Source organism: Cynocephalus volans, chromosome 5 (assembly GCF_027409185.1).
Source record: "Cynocephalus volans isolate mCynVol1 chromosome 5, mCynVol1.pri, whole genome shotgun sequence".
In the NCBI taxonomy this organism is placed as follows: domain Eukaryota; kingdom Metazoa; phylum Chordata; class Mammalia; order Dermoptera; family Cynocephalidae; genus Cynocephalus; species Cynocephalus volans.
The window spans coordinates 130,233,210-130,250,821 of NC_084464.1; the positions used below are offsets into that span (position 1 = coordinate 130,233,210).

The 17,612-nt window shown below is 35.8% G+C and overlaps 1 protein-coding gene across 1 annotated transcript in view; it reads left to right on the forward strand.

Moving 5' to 3' along the window:
* Positions 1-17,612, forward strand: part of LAMA2 (laminin subunit alpha 2) — a 547,521-nt gene that overhangs the window by 497,758 nt on the left and 32,151 nt on the right. The window contains exons 50-53 of the mRNA XM_063098359.1: positions 1,754-1,916; positions 2,581-2,725; positions 11,987-12,125; positions 17,240-17,360. Coding sequence (XP_062954429.1) covers positions 1,754-1,916; positions 2,581-2,725; positions 11,987-12,125; positions 17,240-17,360 — 568 coding nt within the window. The remainder of the gene's footprint in view (positions 1-1,753; positions 1,917-2,580; positions 2,726-11,986; positions 12,126-17,239; positions 17,361-17,612) is intronic.

Below are 17,612 nucleotides of genomic sequence, written 5' to 3' on the forward strand. Positions count from 1 at the left end.
TTTTGTTTTTTCTTAAGAAAAATAAAATGTGATATTTTTGTTTTGATTCTAATACTTAACCTTCATATTGTGTACTGAGATTTCTTGTTTTTTTTTTTGTCTTTGGGATTTTTTTTTTTAAGTTATAACTAACAATGTATTGGGTCAAAGCATTCGAGAAAACTGTCAACAGTGACTTCCACAACCCTTCTCTGGGTTGTCACTGGTAGCATGGCAATGGATAACGCAGGATCCTAGTGACAGAACTTCAAGCAACTTCTCTTACATAGACTCTATACAACATTCTCTTATCTCTAATGCAGTTCTCCAGAAATTAATGTGTTCATTGTCATGAAGGAAGGCTAAGTAATAGCCAATTTATTCACTATGAACTGTACTGTTATTAGGCTGATTTAGTTCCTCAGTCTTTCAGTTAGCATTTTTTATGAACATTGAAAAAGCTTCTTTTAAATTTTAATTGAAAAAAACATATTTCATGAAATCACCATATGTTATTACAAATTAGATGTAATTAAAATTAAAAAGACCTGACCATGGGCTGGCTGGTTAGCTCAGTTGGTTAGAGGGTAGTGTTATAAAACCTAGGTCACAGGGTCAGATTCCCATACTGGCCAGCCGCCAGAAGAAAACAAAAAAACAAAATATGACCTGACCATGAAAAGCACAAAACTCTTCTCTTTGTCTTCAGTGTTTTATTTCTCTCAGGTCTGGGAACAGAGAGAAAGCTAACTTGCCTAAAATGTGTAACAGCTCTTCCTCCACAAGCTCATTTTGTACACTAATATCTTTCTCATCAGCCAGGATTTCATGAACATAATATTCTAGGCTGTTGTTACTTTACAATGACAGTACCATAATTTTCTCAATATCTCCTTGCTACCTTCAAGTTAATATAATACTGCAATTTCAGAGATTCAAATAGATGCCAATACGCAGATATTTAAAGCTTGAAAAAATATCCCCACAATTAAAACTTACTCTTGCCACATCAGATAAATGATTAGATAGATAGATAGACAGATAGAGCCTCACATTTGAAAAAAAAGTATTTTTAAATGTTGTATTCACAAGACTTAACTTGGATATTCATTCATTATTCAGCTGATATTGATTGAACACATATTCTCTGTGAGGCAATTTGCTATACTAAAATCTCCTTCATCCTACGTTTACTGAGTTCTATGAGCCAAGTACCCTACTAGATGTTGAGTTTGTGTCCGGCATAGAGACTGGCTGTTAATCTCTAGATAATGTCATAGAGCTTATATTCTAGTAAAGGAGAAGATTAAAAATACACAAATACATGTGTGCTTCATTGTCTGTATCCAATCTGTTCCAGAAAAACCTGTTGGTGAGTATTCAGAAAGTAGGGACCTATATTCCATTATGTTATGTATATGCGAAATGTAATTAATGCCTTCTCAACCCATCCAAAAGTTTGCACAAATACTACTAAGACACACTTAAAAACCAATCTAACAATCCACCAAGTACTTCTGTGACACATGAGGCATTTAAAATGCCAGTGACCTAGTAATTGAACACCTTGTGAAATGTAGCTGAGAGATGGTGGTTACTTGGTCTGGGATGGTGACTGTGGAGGTGGAGAGAAGTGTAAGGATTGAAAATACATTTGGGATGCTTCATGCCCTACAACAGCTTGCAATCCAGTCCCAGAGGACAGTTTGGTGCATTGAATAATGACAGGCCAAGTAGACATCATCTAATTCATGTGAAATGTCTCTCTCTTCAGTCCTCAGGTGGAAGACAGTGAGGGGACTATTCAATTTGATGGAGAAGGCTACGCATTGGTCAGCCGCCCCATTCGCTGGTATCCCAATATCTCCACTGTCATGTTCAAATTCAGGACATTTTCTTCAAGTGCTCTCCTGATGTATCTTGCCACACGAGACCTGGTAAATATCATATGTACATCAGATCTTCCATGATAGAAAATGTATTTATTTCTTTCCCATAGAATTACAACTCAATTGTCAGTTATTGGTAAAATTATCAATTATTGTTAAAAAGAGTCTGGGATAGCTGTGTAATAGTCAAGAATAGGTGATGCAGGTAGTGCTTATATATTGTAATTGATAGCTTTAATCACAAATAGAATTTAATTACTACTTATTTTCAGTATATCTCCCCATATAATCATTTAAGACAAGCACCTTGCAGATGTTCCCAGTAGGCAGCAAAAAACTACTTCCTTAATCTTTTTCTGGAAACCTAAGTTGAAAGGTGATTCTAAATATTCTTTGGCCTTATTTTTTTCAGGTAAATGTTTCTTAGTAAATTCTTTCATTCTTATGTTTTCAAAAGAACCCACTAGGTACTACTGTAATAAAAGAATATGTCTTAATAATTTGGTTGTGACCAATTGCACCATAACATCACAACCACAAAAATTCACAAAATAGTAACACCAATTCTATTTTCAGAATGGATTTCTATTATGGAGCAACACATTCAGCAATGTATCCATAAGGCCCTTTAATAAACCCTTGAAAAAAAGAGTGAATACCCATATATTTCTCTGTGGGTCTAATCACTGGTGTATTTTTATTCTATTAATAGAAGGATTTCATGAGTGTAGAGCTTACTGATGGGCACATAAAAGTCAGCTATGATCTGGGCTCAGGAATGGCTTCTGTTGTCAGCAATCAAAATCATAATGACGGGAAATGGAAATCATTCACGCTGTCAAGAATTCAAAAACAAGGTGAGTTTTTATAGTAATAATGCAGTATAAGCCTTAATCATACTATCCAAAGCACCCATGTACTTAATCAGGAGGAGGACACTGTCTGACATTTTAGCTACTCACAAGTTCTGTGAAAAATGGATACAGTTATTTCTTTGGCTTGAATTATAGGTGGTGTGGGTTAGACGTGATTGATTGAAGAGCCAAATGGTTCTGTCATTTTCTTTTGAAACTGAGAGCTTAATTTGAAAGCATAAAACTGCCTTCCAACTTGTAAAATTATATCCTGTAATAAGTTTGGAAAATGTTGTGTGCTTTTCTTATCTTCCTGTTCCTCAAGATGTTTCCTTTAAAGTGGGCTACAATAGAATTTGTAGGGGTGGTAGGACACAGCTACCAACTATGTTCTCTTTTAAAATGCCAAAAATTTATATGTATTCAAGTAAATAATTGATTAATAATAACATGATATTTTTATGTTTCTGGGATGTTTTAAAACACTTTCACAAACATTATTTCATTTGATCATAAAAGCAGGTATTATGCTCTGGTGTTAGAGAAAGGGAAACATACTCTCAACCTTACATGTGGTCATAGACATATGTGAGCGTTCTTCAAAAAGGTCATGGAAAAATAGAAAGGAAAGATAATACAACTCTTTCCATGAACTGTTTGAAGTACCCTCGTGTATAAGCTCTCACAACCAAGACAAAAATCCAAGTCTATTAGTTCTCAGTGTGGTCTATTGCTATTTAAGTATAATTTCCCTAATTCTTTATACTATGGTGTTACCAGTATCTACAGACGAAACTTTGATACTTCTCTTAATATAAAAAGACCTAATTAATTAATGTTGACAATGCCAATGTGACATTTCATGAAAAGTTAGATGTACCTCTGTACCATCTTTCATTCCTGCATTTAACACATATCTGCCAAGCACCTACTCATTACCAAGCAAGAACTAAACGGAGTCAAAGACAAGTCCTTGCCTTCAAGGAACTTGCAGTCTAATGGGGGAGATGGACAAGTATCAATGGTTAAAGGATAAAGGGCTCACTGCTGTGATAGGAATGTATATTGCAGGCTAGCCATCTGGAAGAGAGAGACAGTTAAGTGAAACATAGAGGACAGCCCCAGGGGAGTACCCTTGAGGCACAAGCAGGAGTTGAGAAGCTAGCTGGATGAAAAGCAAGTTTGGACATTTCAGGGCGGTAAAAGTTGTGTGAAAGCCTGGAGCCATCAGAGACCATAATTCGTCATTTTCCAACTGCATTTTTGGAACACAAAACCCTGGGGAAACTCCTCAGTTGGGACAAAAACTGGTTTTGCACTTCTATCAATCAGAATATTGCTGCATGCGTTGGTCCCATGTAAGACAGGCACAGTGCACATTTGCATGGGAGAGGCTCTGCATAGTTGTTCAGTAAGAAAAATACCTCTGTTTGATCCAGCATTTCCCAAACTTCTTTAATCACAGAAATTCTTCCATTCCTGCAATACTAGCATTCTGCTGAACACACACTGGGAAATGCTTTAGTATCTACAAGGGAATCCATAGTCTAAATGAATGAATGTTGGTAGAAAATTACAAGATGAGGCCAAGAGATGACACAGCCAGTACACAGAGGGCTCATGAGCTAAGCAAAAGCTATAGGGAACTTCAAGAGTTTTAATCAAGGGTTTGACACCATCAGACTTGTGCTTTAGTAAAGTTTCTTCAGCCGCAGCTTGAGAGGTGGATTTGTGACAATTTAGGATGCCACTGCCGTCTATAGCAAACCAGGTGAGAGGGAGAAGAGTGAAAAATAAGTCAATAACCATGAGAATGGAGACAAAAGAACGGAGTTGAAAGATATCAAGCATTTAAAATTGAAGAGCTTTTATATACTCAATATGAAGGCTAAGTTTAAAAGAAAAGACAGATTTAGATTGATTCATTTTTATTTATTTATTTATTATTGTTTGATAGCGACAAGAATATGTCAGTGCTATTCACCAAGCTATTGAACAGAGGGAAAAACCAGGTTTTCTGGAGATGCTGAGTTCTATTTTGGACATGGTACTTTCAGTACCTTTAGCTGCCTAGGAAAGCTGTGTAATTGACAGGCAATTAGTTATAGGTATCTGAGGATCAGCAGAGTTCTAGGAGAACAATGAATAACTAGGAACCATCATCATATTCTAAATAGTTGTATCTGAATAGTCATGAGAAAAATCAAGCACTCATACCTAGAATGAGATGATTAACAGCCCTAGAGCACACGAATATTGAAACAGCATCATAAAGGAAAACCACACGAAGGGAGCTGCAAAGAAATATTTGGAGAAAGGAGAAATGAATCCTTGAGAAAATGTGGGTCACAGAAGCAAAAGAAAGAAAGAAAGTTTCTGAAAGAATGAAGAGTTTAATTTTATAGAATGTTCAAGTAAGATAAGGACGAAGGAACTCATTGTTTTTGGAAATATGGGCATCATTGAAGACCTTGAAAGAATGATGAAATGGTGACAGAGTTTGGATGTGTTGTCCCCCCAAAGTTCATGTCAAAATCTGATCCCTGACTTGGCAATGTTGGGAGCAGTTTGGGTAATGGTGGGGGGGAATCTCTCACGAACAGATTAACACCCTGGGAGGTTGGGGGCGGGGGTAGAGGTTAGTGAGTGAGTTCTCCCTCTGTTATTTCTCTTGAGAGCTGATTGTTTAAAGGCACCTCCCCCCCCTCTCTTGCTTCCTCTCGCCGTGTGATCTGCTTGTACCCACTGGCTGCCTGCCATTTTCTGCTGTGAGTAGAAGCAGCCTGAAGCCCGTGCCAGCTGCAGCTGTCCCAGAATCATAAGCCAAATAAACCTCTGTTCTTTATAAATTACCCAGTCTCAGGTATAGGTATAGTTTCTGTTATAGCAACACAAAAAACAGACTAATACAAAAGGTCACAGTAAAAGCCAATTGCAGAGTCTTCTGGAGTAAAAGAGCTGTGAGAAAATAGACAGAGTAAGTGTAGACTGACTCTGAAGGAGCTTTGGCTCCGAAATCCAGAAGAAAGGAAGAACAGTAGCTGAGAAAGAAGATACGGAGTTGGAGGGCAGGGATCGTGAAATGGGGGACCATGTTGGCTTCCTTCATCAGTTCCTAGCACGCAGTAAATAATCAATATTGGTGAATGACTGAATGAATGGTTCTTGACCACGTTTGAAGGTTGGGGAGGATGCACCAGTAATAAGGAAGTGATTGAAAGTACAAAAAAAAAGGAATGATAAATAATATAGCACAGGCCCTTAGAAAGTCTGAGAGGGTAGCACCCAGACTAAAGAGAAAGTGCTTAGTCTGAGACAGATAGAGAAACACTTCTTCCCCAAGACAGGATAGAGGAGCACAGGAAGAAGTGAAGGTAGACATAAGTTTGTAGGTATGGAATGGCATTTTAAGATAATTCTCTTCTAAAAAAATAAATTAATTAATTAATTAATTAATTAATTAATTAATTTTAAAAAAAAAGATAATTCTCTTCTGATGCTCTAATATTTTTCATTGAAGTTAGAAGCAGAAAACAGAATAGTAGAGGGTGAGAGGTAGTAGAATAACAGTTTTGAAGAAAGAAGGAAAATATTGATGTGCATTGTGGGGAAAGTAAAAGAAAGATATCAGGAACGCTGGGCTGAATTGGCTATTGCTATAAACTCAAGAGGTAATAATATGTTAAGCAAATCTGTAGTGTGAAAAACAGGGGTAGAACTACTTAGAACTACTTAGGAAAACAATTTCCATAAATGTCACCTTGGAAATACCACTTTCCCTATCAGTCTGCCATCTAGACATTTATTCTGTCCTTTAAAACAAGTACCCAAAAGATCTGTGGTCTGAAACAATGTTAGGTAAAGGTCAACCTATAGTACTGTATTAACTTGAAAATAGTTAAAAATATGTTTTCAGGTTTACTGTGACTCGAGCAGTCCATCAATTCAGAAAGTTCTTTCCCCAACTGCTCTGATTTTTCCTGATTTGCTAGAGCTTCATTGTTACTACACTGTGGTCTGGAAATCAGAAAGAACTTCCCTTTGTCTTAACCCATTCAGTGTCTTCTTCTTTGTTCTTGTTCTCTATTTCAATCCCTTTGACATGGTTGGCCAATATCTTCTCTTTCATAAGTCTCCTCCCTGGCCTTCAAATTGCCTCTAGACCGGTGTTGCTTTATGCCTTCCCGAATCCTCCTGTCAAACGTACCATGCAGTCATTCTCACTTTTATTTTGAATCCTAATGACATGAATTATCCTCCTTCCTTCTCTCATTTATCTTTACAGTATTGCCATTTTTAAAAAAATCCCATTAAACCCTATGAAGTTCAGTTGTTTGCAACTTTGATTCTCAGATTAGGTTGGGAAGTTTTTCCTTCTGCCCCTGGTTGTTCCCCATTCTCTGTTATCTCGGATAGCTTACCACCGACTTCTCAAATCAAATAGGTAAAATTTTTGTTAAAATAAAACTGTAGCTATTCTATTTTTCACATGTATTCTCATATATTCAACATATTTTCTCTGCTACTTTTAAAGCATTGTATTACTCTAGCAAGTCAATTAACATGTATTAATTTTTCTGTTAAAAAGAAAAACATTGAAGCCACAATGGAGAAAGAATCAAAGGTTATAAACAAATAATTCATAAAAGAGAAACAAACACAGACTTCTTAAATGTAGTTGAAAAGCGCAATCTCAACAGAATATAAGAATATAGTCATTTGCCTGCAATGGCAATATTCAGAGATCACACCTGCAGCAGTGAAATCTAAATTAAAAAGGAAAAGAAGAGAGGTTGGGGAAAATAACCTTACTACCTGTTCTGGTAATGTTGGCATTTACAAAACACATTTATTAAATACCAGCTATGTATCAGATGCTGTGCTAAATCAAGATAAATACAGTTTCTACCCTTGTGTCACTAACTTATGTTCTGTGCTGCACAAGCAAATAAATTTCTGTAGGGGGCACCAAACACTATGGTAGACACTGGAGAGAGAGTGAGAGAGGGCACTAACTGAGCCCTAAGATATTTGGGGGGGCTGGAGGCAGTTGCAGGGGGATCCAGGCCAAGGCGCATCACATGAAAAGATAAAGACACATAAAAGTATAGGTTCTCTAGGGGGAAATTATATTTAGTTTGAATTACTGGAGTTTAAATTTCAAAGGAATGGTGGAAGAAAATGCTGGGCATGTTGGCAGGGGCCAGATCCCAGGAGGCCATTTCAACTATGTTAAGGAGTTTGGAATTCACCTTGATAAGACATTGGAGGGTTTTATGTAGAGACGTGGCATAGTGACTTCAATTTAAGTGTGTTGGTCCAGGCGTCAATATGGATGATAGATTTTCAGAGGACCAAGTTGGAAGCAGAGTGACCAATTAGGTTTAATAATAATCAAGGCAGAAGATGATTGATGCATGAAATGAAAGTTGCAGTGGGATTCATCATTAGGGAAATGTAAAATAAATCCACAATATGATACCACTACATAGTAGTTAGAATGTCTAAAATCAAAAATAGTGACCATACCCAGTGCTGGCAAAGATGTGGAGCAACTGGAACTCTTATACACTGCTGGTGAGGATGTAAAATGACACAACAATATTGGAAAATAGGTTGGCAGTTTCTTAAGAGGTTAAATATACGTCTGCCATATGAACCAACTGTTCCACTCCTAGGTATCCACTCAAGACACATGAAAACATGTATCTGTTCAAAATTTGTACCAGAATGTTCGTACAGCCTCTCTCTGTCATACTCAAAAACTGAAAACAACTCAAGCATCCATCAAAAGATAAATGGACATACACAAGTTGTGGTATATCCATACAATGGAATACTACTTGACAATAAAAAGTAATAAAATATTAATATATGTACGAAATGGATGACTATCAAAAGAATTACTGAACAAAATAAGGCAGACTAAAAGGAGTACATCTATAAAATTATATGGAAAATGCAAATTAATTATGGGCACAGAAAGCAGATAGAGACTACTCGTGGATGGCATATGTAGGAAGGGACAGGAAGGAAGGATTTCAAAGAAGCATTAGGAAACTTTTGCGGTGATGGATATGTTTATTTTCTTGACTGTGGTGCTGGTTCCATCAGTGTATACTTATGTCAAAACTTGTTAAATTGTGCAATTTAAACATGGACAAATTATAGTATATCAATTATACCTGAGTAAAACTCTTTGAAAAAATAGGACAGACATACGAGTTATTTAGAAGAAGAAATTAGTAAGGCTGGAGATTGATTAGGTGTAAATGGTGAGGAGAAACTCAGGATGACTCCCCAGTTTAGGAGATTGGGTGGGGATCATAGTGTCACCAAATAAAATAAGGAATACTGATTTGTGAGTTAAAAGGTAGTTATTTTGGCTCAGAATATATTTAAAGTACTGAAGGAAAATACAGGTGATGGTTTCTCATCTGTTGAATGTGGGTTTTTAGGCAGAAATCAGGTCCTGGCGTACATACTTTTGAGTTATCAACATATTGTAAGTAGATATGAACCCGAGTTTACGCAAATGGCTGAAACCTGAGAAGGGGGCAAAGGAAGGGACATTATGAAACATCAACATTTCAGAAGTGTTCAAAGAAATAGACCCTGGGGAATGAGATTGAAAATGAGAGGTATAGAGAAGCTAGAGAGCTTGGACTTATGGAAGCCAAAAGAAGAAATTTCCTGGAAGGAAGAAAATGCTAACAGTATTAAATATGGATTAAGATAAGGACCAAAAGGATTCCATTGGGTTTGGATATAGGGAGGTTCCTATATCACGATCAGAGTCCACTAAGGTTCCAGCAACGTGGGTCATTGCTCCTTTTCAGTGACCAGATTAGTTGTTTTACATTAATTATTCTCGACTAGTTTGTAAAAGCACTGTCCTTTGAAATTCAAATACAGTCCTGGGGGGCAGGGGGCATTTTCCATCTTCCCAGAGTACATCCAGTTAGTAGAATAGTAGACAGTCACTAATAGAAGTATGTCATACCCCCGCAGGTGCAATGATACGGAAACAAAGTTCAGAAGGTTGATTTAGATTTTGAATGGATTAAGACAGAGAAGAAAAATATTACCAAAGTAAAAACCATTAGCTTATAACAACCCAGCACTGATGATAAAATACTTGTTAAGCCCGTACTCTATTATGTAATACAACCCTTATTTCCCTGCTTACCCATAAATGATGTCTGAATTCATCAACTCTAATATTTTGTGCAAGTAGTTTACTTTCTTATTCTGTAAGGGAAAGAAATAGGGAAAGAAATAATGAGTGTTAGCATTTCCCAGCATTTCATAGCAAACCCACTTCATTGCTATCATTCAGGAAGGATAGAGTAGAGCCTTCCTTTAAGTCAGTTAAAATATTCCATCCTACGTCTCTCCACCAGACCTAACTCCTGGGCCAGTGAATTTCAATTCAATTGTGTTGCTGCTCTTTAATCAGTTTTTCTTAGAATGATTGCTAAAAATGTATATATTCACTCAGGGATAAGAAGGAAAACCACCTCCAGTCACTGGCTTGCCTGTGATAGAAAGGCAGAATCTCATTTTCAGACACCATTAAAATACCCACCAGGTCTGCAGAAAGAGACTATTTTTATGTTCCAGTCAACAGCCCCATATGAAAATGTCTTTACTGATCTAGATAAAAAGGAATATGTATGAAAAAGTCTTGGAAATAATTTTATAAATCTATTTTCGTTTAGCCACCAGCCCAGTCAAGGAGATACGTGTTTATAAATCTAATTAAGTGTATGAATGTAATTAAATATTTGTATGAAAGTACTTAAATTTTAAAAACTTAACTTGCTAAATATTTTTTAATATGACAATTTTTTTAGATGTTCTGTTTGTTTTTACAAAGTCTACTTTGAGGATTGGCAGTATCAGTAGGTTTGGGTATTTGATTTTGGTCATCTTTGATAAGGCAATTATGTTTGATTTTATTGAAGATACATCTTTTCGGAATGGTAGGGCTATAGACTACAATGGAATTTTGGAATTTGATATTTCTCTGTTTTCCAAAAAACATCAATTCTAAAAGATGATGAGTTGAGGGAAAATAATAATGTTCTATAATCAGATAAATTTGAGAAATACTTCTTGCTTTATGTCCCTCTCTTGAAGCATTGCATTGCATATTAGCATATTGAAGGATCTGGGCAGCCATAAAAGTAAGATATATGTTTAACTTTGTTTAACCCAGTGTTCATCATATTTATTTGAACCAGAAACATCCAAGAAACTAGCGTACCAAAGGATAAACATTTAGAAATGTTCTTATAATCCATTGGTTCAAATTTTCATTTTCAAACCCTTTTTAGTTCAGATCCTACATCAGGCAAAGATTTAGAGGCCAAATCTATCATGTTAGTGAACTGATGTCGTACTGTGCATCAAGAATCCAAAATATATGAAGTAGTACTTAAAGGCTGAGTGAGTCTAAGCAATATTATGGTGAGAAAGCACATAATTCAGAAAGTGCCATCTTGACTTTAATAATAAGGGAGGAAAATCAGTGAGATAAGGAGTTCCTGTCTGCTTTCTAAGCAATGCGATTTAAACAAAGAATTCTCTTCTTTCCTTTCTCCTTTCTGTTTCTAAATCCTTATTCTTATCAGATAAGAAATACCTTGAGAGACCCTAGAGAAAAGCCATGGGCATAAGGACTGCAACTCTCTCACAACACTCAGCATTCCAGTCTAAAATGTAATTTGCAGTGGACCTAGGTCCCATCAACTGGCAGAACCAAGCATCCCCATTTCTCTACTTCCACGTACCACTATATCATACTATGGAGTAACACTTTGCGTAAATCCCAGTAGTTCTGTGGATACTGAAATTTATGAAAAGAGCCACAGATTCACATTATTAATTAATTGTCTGATTCCTAGTTAGATATCTATCTTAACATTTAATTATCTTACTTTGTTTTCTAACTACTTATCTATATTATAGAAAATTTTGTTAGATGTTTCTTTGATGTTCTTCTAAACTTCTTTCTTTTATCTTCATTGGTTTTCCTTCATGGGTGTTCAAGTTGTTATTTTCATGCTCTTTTGTGGGTAGTTTAACAATGCATTTTGTTGATGTTATTGTTTCTGCAGTTATTATATGGCTGAGTACAAATGCTTGAGAAAGCCAATGTTAATTTGAGAGTTAAATGAAATTGTTCTTGAAGCAACAGTGATGATATAGACATGGCTGATATTGCTCAAATAAAACGTTAAACTTTCTATCTCTTTACAGCCAACATATCAATTGTAGATATAGATACTAACCAGGAGGAGAACATTGCAACTTCATCTCCTGGAAACAACTTTGGTCTTGACTTGAAAGCAGATGACAAAATATATTTTGGTGGCCTGCCAACGCTGAGAAACCTGAGGTAATTTAGTGTATATTTAAAGCCAAGGATTAAGTTTTAATTAAATGGCCACTATGCTCACTAGAGTTCTGAAGTTTAATTACAATGGGAATGTCATATAACCTTTAGTTGCAGAAAGGCCTAATCAAAAAAAAAAAAAAATCATGTTTGTGCTAGAACAACACCAGGATTTAGAAACGAAAGGATTAATTTGACATCTTTGTTGAGGAGATGGATTAGAATCACTGTTTCCCTTATATGCACCTGCTAAAAAGAATTATGAAAGTAATTAAATTTGGAAGCCAGAGTTGAACGTGGATCTTGTAATTGCTGATCTCCTTGCACATTCACTGGAGATAATGGTGCTCTGACAATGCTTAGTGTTCTAAAAATTAGTCAGTGTTCCAGGATACTGTGAGTATAACCTATTTAATTGCTAAGCATTAGCATTATAATGGTGTATTGGAGCTTTCCCATATGCCTAATACTAGAACTATATTACTTATTCTGATGCTCATGCGAACATCTTTTTAAAATTTCACATATGCTTTTTATCTAGCAGGATGGGGAGACATATTTAGCTCATAGTTTAGTTTAAAAAATTAAGTAACTAAAAAATATCAAAAAATATTTTATGTGGTATTTAATTTACTGCTTATTATAAAACACAAATAAGACCTATAGTAAAACTTATAAATAAACCTATAGTAAATAAGTAAATATAAATTTATAAATAAGACCTATAGTAAATAAAACCTATAATGCTTAATAAATGTTAATTGAATTGAAATAGATTGGGATGAATTGATTTGGTTAAACCATAGGAGTTTATGTACAAATACTGATTACCATGTTTTTAATTTTTTGTTTTGTTTTATTTAATTAGTTTGGTAGTTGTTAATGGATATGAAAGTCCTGTCTAAGTGCTGCTACTCTAAAAAGACAGAGTACATTTGGAGAAATCTCAGAATAGCTAAAAAGTATACTGGTCAGGTATTTCCATGTTTCCCAAATGAGCAGTGGAATGTCAGTCTTGTTTTATGACAGCTAGCATGCAGACAGGTTTCCTCTTCTCCCCAAATCTAAACTCGTAGGCCAGGCAGCTGTCTTAATTACCAGTCTTTCAAGGGTATAAGTGGAAAAGCTTCATGGTGCAAATCAACTTCCTCTGCATTCATCTATATTATCATGTATTTGTGTTAGGAATATTGATCGAAAATGTGAAGTCAGAAAAATCATTACCAATCAAATGTATTTGAATGATGACATAGTTATTACTTGGTAATCCAGTGATCAGTCACACAACAAATGTTTGTTGAGCATCTATTATGTGCCAAGCATTAGACTAAGTACTAGGGATCCAGCAGTTGTTCAAGTCTAAGATTTACCTTAGGAGATCATTAAATATATTCTACTGAGTGAATTAAATATAGCCAAAATAAGGCTAGCCAAATCTGGCTTCATTTATTCTAGTGATGACTTTAATTATTGTAAAGTGATTTTTAGGAACTCTCTACAAGATAGTTTTACTATCTTAAAAACTATCTATAGTTTTTAGGAACTATCTATTTCTTAGTTGGTTTGGAGACTATATACCTAGTGAATCTTTACCACTAAAATGTTTTCACTCTCACAGGATAGCATAATTATAATATTGCTATGGTATGGCACATGATTTCAAAACAATCTTTAGACATGTATGTGTGATTGGTAAAGAAACAAAGCGTTCATAGTAACCTGTTATTTTGCGCATAGATAGGATCTCAATGTAAGGTCAAAGATGTGGCAAATGTAAATTAGTTTTACATATATTGTTAAGCTGAAGCTCTTTAAAAGGCAATATTTGTAAGCTGTTCATGAATGCTACAAAATAGAGACATTTGTGCATTTTCCAGTTCATTGGATTGACAAAAATAAGTACTTTACTTTATATTTCAAAATTAAAATTTTCCGAGAGAATAGTGTGGGAAATGGTTATGCCTGGATTCTAATTTCACTGCAGACAAGGGTGTATGTCTGGTTTTTGATCTGTCAGTTTTTTTGCATTTGTTGATCCTTTCCTTTGTAGATCCCTGTGAGATAATTTTTTTTTAAGATTTATGATTAAAGTCTATTTTTTTACTAAGTGAAAATGCAATTATAAGTAAATTGTTTCTGATTTTGTTTTTTTCTCTTCCATTTGACCTAGTATGAAAGCAAGGTAAAATTTAAATTTATGCATGCTTTCTTCCTGTGCATGGTTTGGGCAAATGTGGCTTCTTAGATACAGCAGCAGTGCAGAAGCAGAGCGACACCTGTGCAGCTTGATTCACAGTACATTCATGAGCAAGTCATTCATTCTGAGAGAGCTCTCATGCTGCCCTTCGCTAACAAAGATGTTGCTGCTTACCTCCATCAACTGGGCTGTGATTTGCGTTGTTTCACCAGCGGTGGTGATAGATTTGCTCCACTTACTTGTTCAACCATCCATGCACAGTGCCCCCTGATGACCAGCAGCACGCGCTCAAAAGTCAGCTGGTCAAATTTATGGGCACAGCCAACCTTTGGCGAACAGAGCAAAGTGGTCTCTTGGATTGAACCCTGACTCTGGCCTCCCTAGTATCATGCTGTTTGCTGAACAATCAACCTGTGCTCCCAATTGCTTACCACTGCCTTGTTGCTTTTTGCAGGCCTGCAAATATGCAAACGTTTACACGGCCTTTGCACCTCTTGTTGAAGCTGCTTATTTATTGCCGTGTTTATTTTAAATTAGCTATGGAGCCAGATGAAAGGAATCTCTGGAAATACTATATTTACAACAAGTGAAAAAGTTTGCAGATGGTTTCCCTAGCTTCTTAGGAGCATTTTATTTCTTACTTTCAGACAGGCATTAGCATGAAAACTGTGAGCAGCAGGCCTCTGTAAGTGGCTGATCAAACCCCAGAGATGTGCAAGGCTGGCACAATCGGGCTAGAGCTAAAACCTGGTGTTCTGGCATTTCACAGCCTAACTGTGCCAAATTTCTAGAAAGGAGATAATGAAGCTGAACTGATCAAAAAAAAAAAAATTTTAAAGCACAGACCATACTTTTAATACCAGAGGCTGAAATACATAGAAATAAATGTGGGTAAAAAATAAACCAAGTTCTTTTTTCATGATATGTTTATGAGATCAGTTGGGCTAAGCTTGCTGAGATGGTAAAAGGCAAAGGCTGGCTTTCAGTGGAAATATATGCTAATAAGACTCTGGGGTGGCACCGCGTAGCTGGTAATTTTGCCTTTGAGTGGTGACCTGGGGAAACAGAGACCTGTGGTTATCTTAAGAGTCCGATTACCATGTGTAATTACTTATCCCCTGTGATTTTCATAATGTTGAGCTTGCTAAATCATTATATTTTGGAATTTATTTTGTATTTCCATGCAACAATGAAATTGCAGTTATGATTTACTTTATTAACAACACCTCTGAAAAAATTGTGATAAATCAGTCTTCCCCTAAAGGAAAATATGGAAGCAAGTGAACACTGAAAATGAAATTCATCCATTCCCTTTGCTTTATGTAAGAAGAATATAAACAAGATACTCATCCTCTTGTTGGACATGTTCTTCACAATAACCAACTGACTGAACAGAAGGAGAAAACCTTGGGAATGAGAAAATGATCAAAAAAAAAAAGAAGTTTTGGGGCTGGGGAGAAACAGAACATGAAATAAATCACCTGATACACACTGCCAGGGTCTGATTTGCTTTTCCACCTGTTTTTCCTCATGCCATGTGTTTCTTATTAAGAAAAAAGGAGTACTTGGCATCATGAGACAATGAGGAGAGAATTAATTATTGCCCTATCAAGTACAATATTTTGGCATCTATTGGACAGTTTTTACAGCTGCTTATTAACTCCACATAAAGAAGAATTACCTTTTTTACCCCATATACTCACTGCTGAATATAATAGCCACAAACCACAGTAGTTATTTAATTGTAAATTAAATATAATCAATTAACAATAACTATTCAATTCCTCATTGGCACAAGCTACATTTTAAATCCCAATAGCCACATACGGCTGGTAACTATTGATTTGGGCAATGCAGAACAAAACATAGCCATCATCTCAGAAAGTTCTATTACACAGCACTCTTCTAGACGAAAGAAGTACCTTCATCATTGATACACTGCCAGCTTGTGTTTATTGAGCATTTACTGTGTGTTGTGCTATTTATTAATTTATCCAAACTTCACAACTCAATAATGTCAAATACTGTTATTATTATTATGCCCATTTCACATATAAAGACACTGAGTCTTGAGGGAGTCAAACCACTTATGCAGCGTCACATCATGAACCAGAGCAACATGCTGGACTCGAGAGCAAAAACTTCATTTTCTAATCTGCTGGCATGTTTGCACCATGTTAAGAAGTAGTGAGCAAAAGGTAAACTTCAAGTATAGCTTAGGTATAGAAGCCATTTTTCAACCTTACTGGGAAAATAAAATGTATGTTTTTTGCATTTGGTTGTTTTATTTTGTTGTTGTTGTAATATAGAATACAGATTTTGGGGTCAATCTATAAATGCAGTTTTAAAATATCTTGTTTTAGACTATGTAATTTAAGTAAAATGTTTCTTGGACCTTATTTTACTTAAAAGCTTTAAATAGATGTATAATATTATCTTATTCTTCAGGAACCCCCCCCCCCAAAAAAGGGCTGAATGAAAGAAATATTTTCTTTTCAAAATGAACATTTCCAGATATTTTTTTTCTAAATTTTGAGCAAGATTTATTTAAACTTTTTGATATGTAGTTTGGTTATGCTACCTACACAAGTATCTGCTGTTTGGTGGTAAAAAAGAAATACACATTAACAAGGAATCGGTTAATTCCTGGACCTTGTGTTTAAATGCTGTGGGTGGGATTATTCTGAAAGAGGATAAGAGCTATATAAAGACTCCATCTGTAGGATGGTGTTTACATGCACTTAAGCCAGGCAGGAGGTAACGGCAACCACAGTTCTCTGGGTACCTGTGCGCACAGGTTGACAGACACTCACCGGCCTGTGTGTCTGTGTGCTCCATGTGACTTCCTTCCAGTAGTCAGAGACTCCACTGCCATCACCCTAATGATATTGGTTTTGTTTTCCATTTGACAATTTAACAGGCCAGAAGTAAATCTGAAGAAATATTCCGGCTGCCTCAAAGATATTGAAATTTCAAGAACTCCATACAATATACTCAGTAGCCCTGATTATGTTGGTGTTACCAAAGGATGTTCTCTGGAGGTGGGTCTGTTTCTAAAGGCTCCTAAAAACAGTCATCTCAGATTTCACTTGTTGTGGATGTTCTTACAGGGACCGGTCCTTTGTTAATATGTCTTAGATTCTACTGACTCTAGTCTTAGCTATACGTAAATAATAAAGCAAGATTGAAGCGTTTTATATATTACCGTGAAGAAAATAATGTGATGAAGATCCAAATTTCTGATCAAATTTTTCAAATGTATAGCATTTCATAGCATGTATCTTTAATATTAA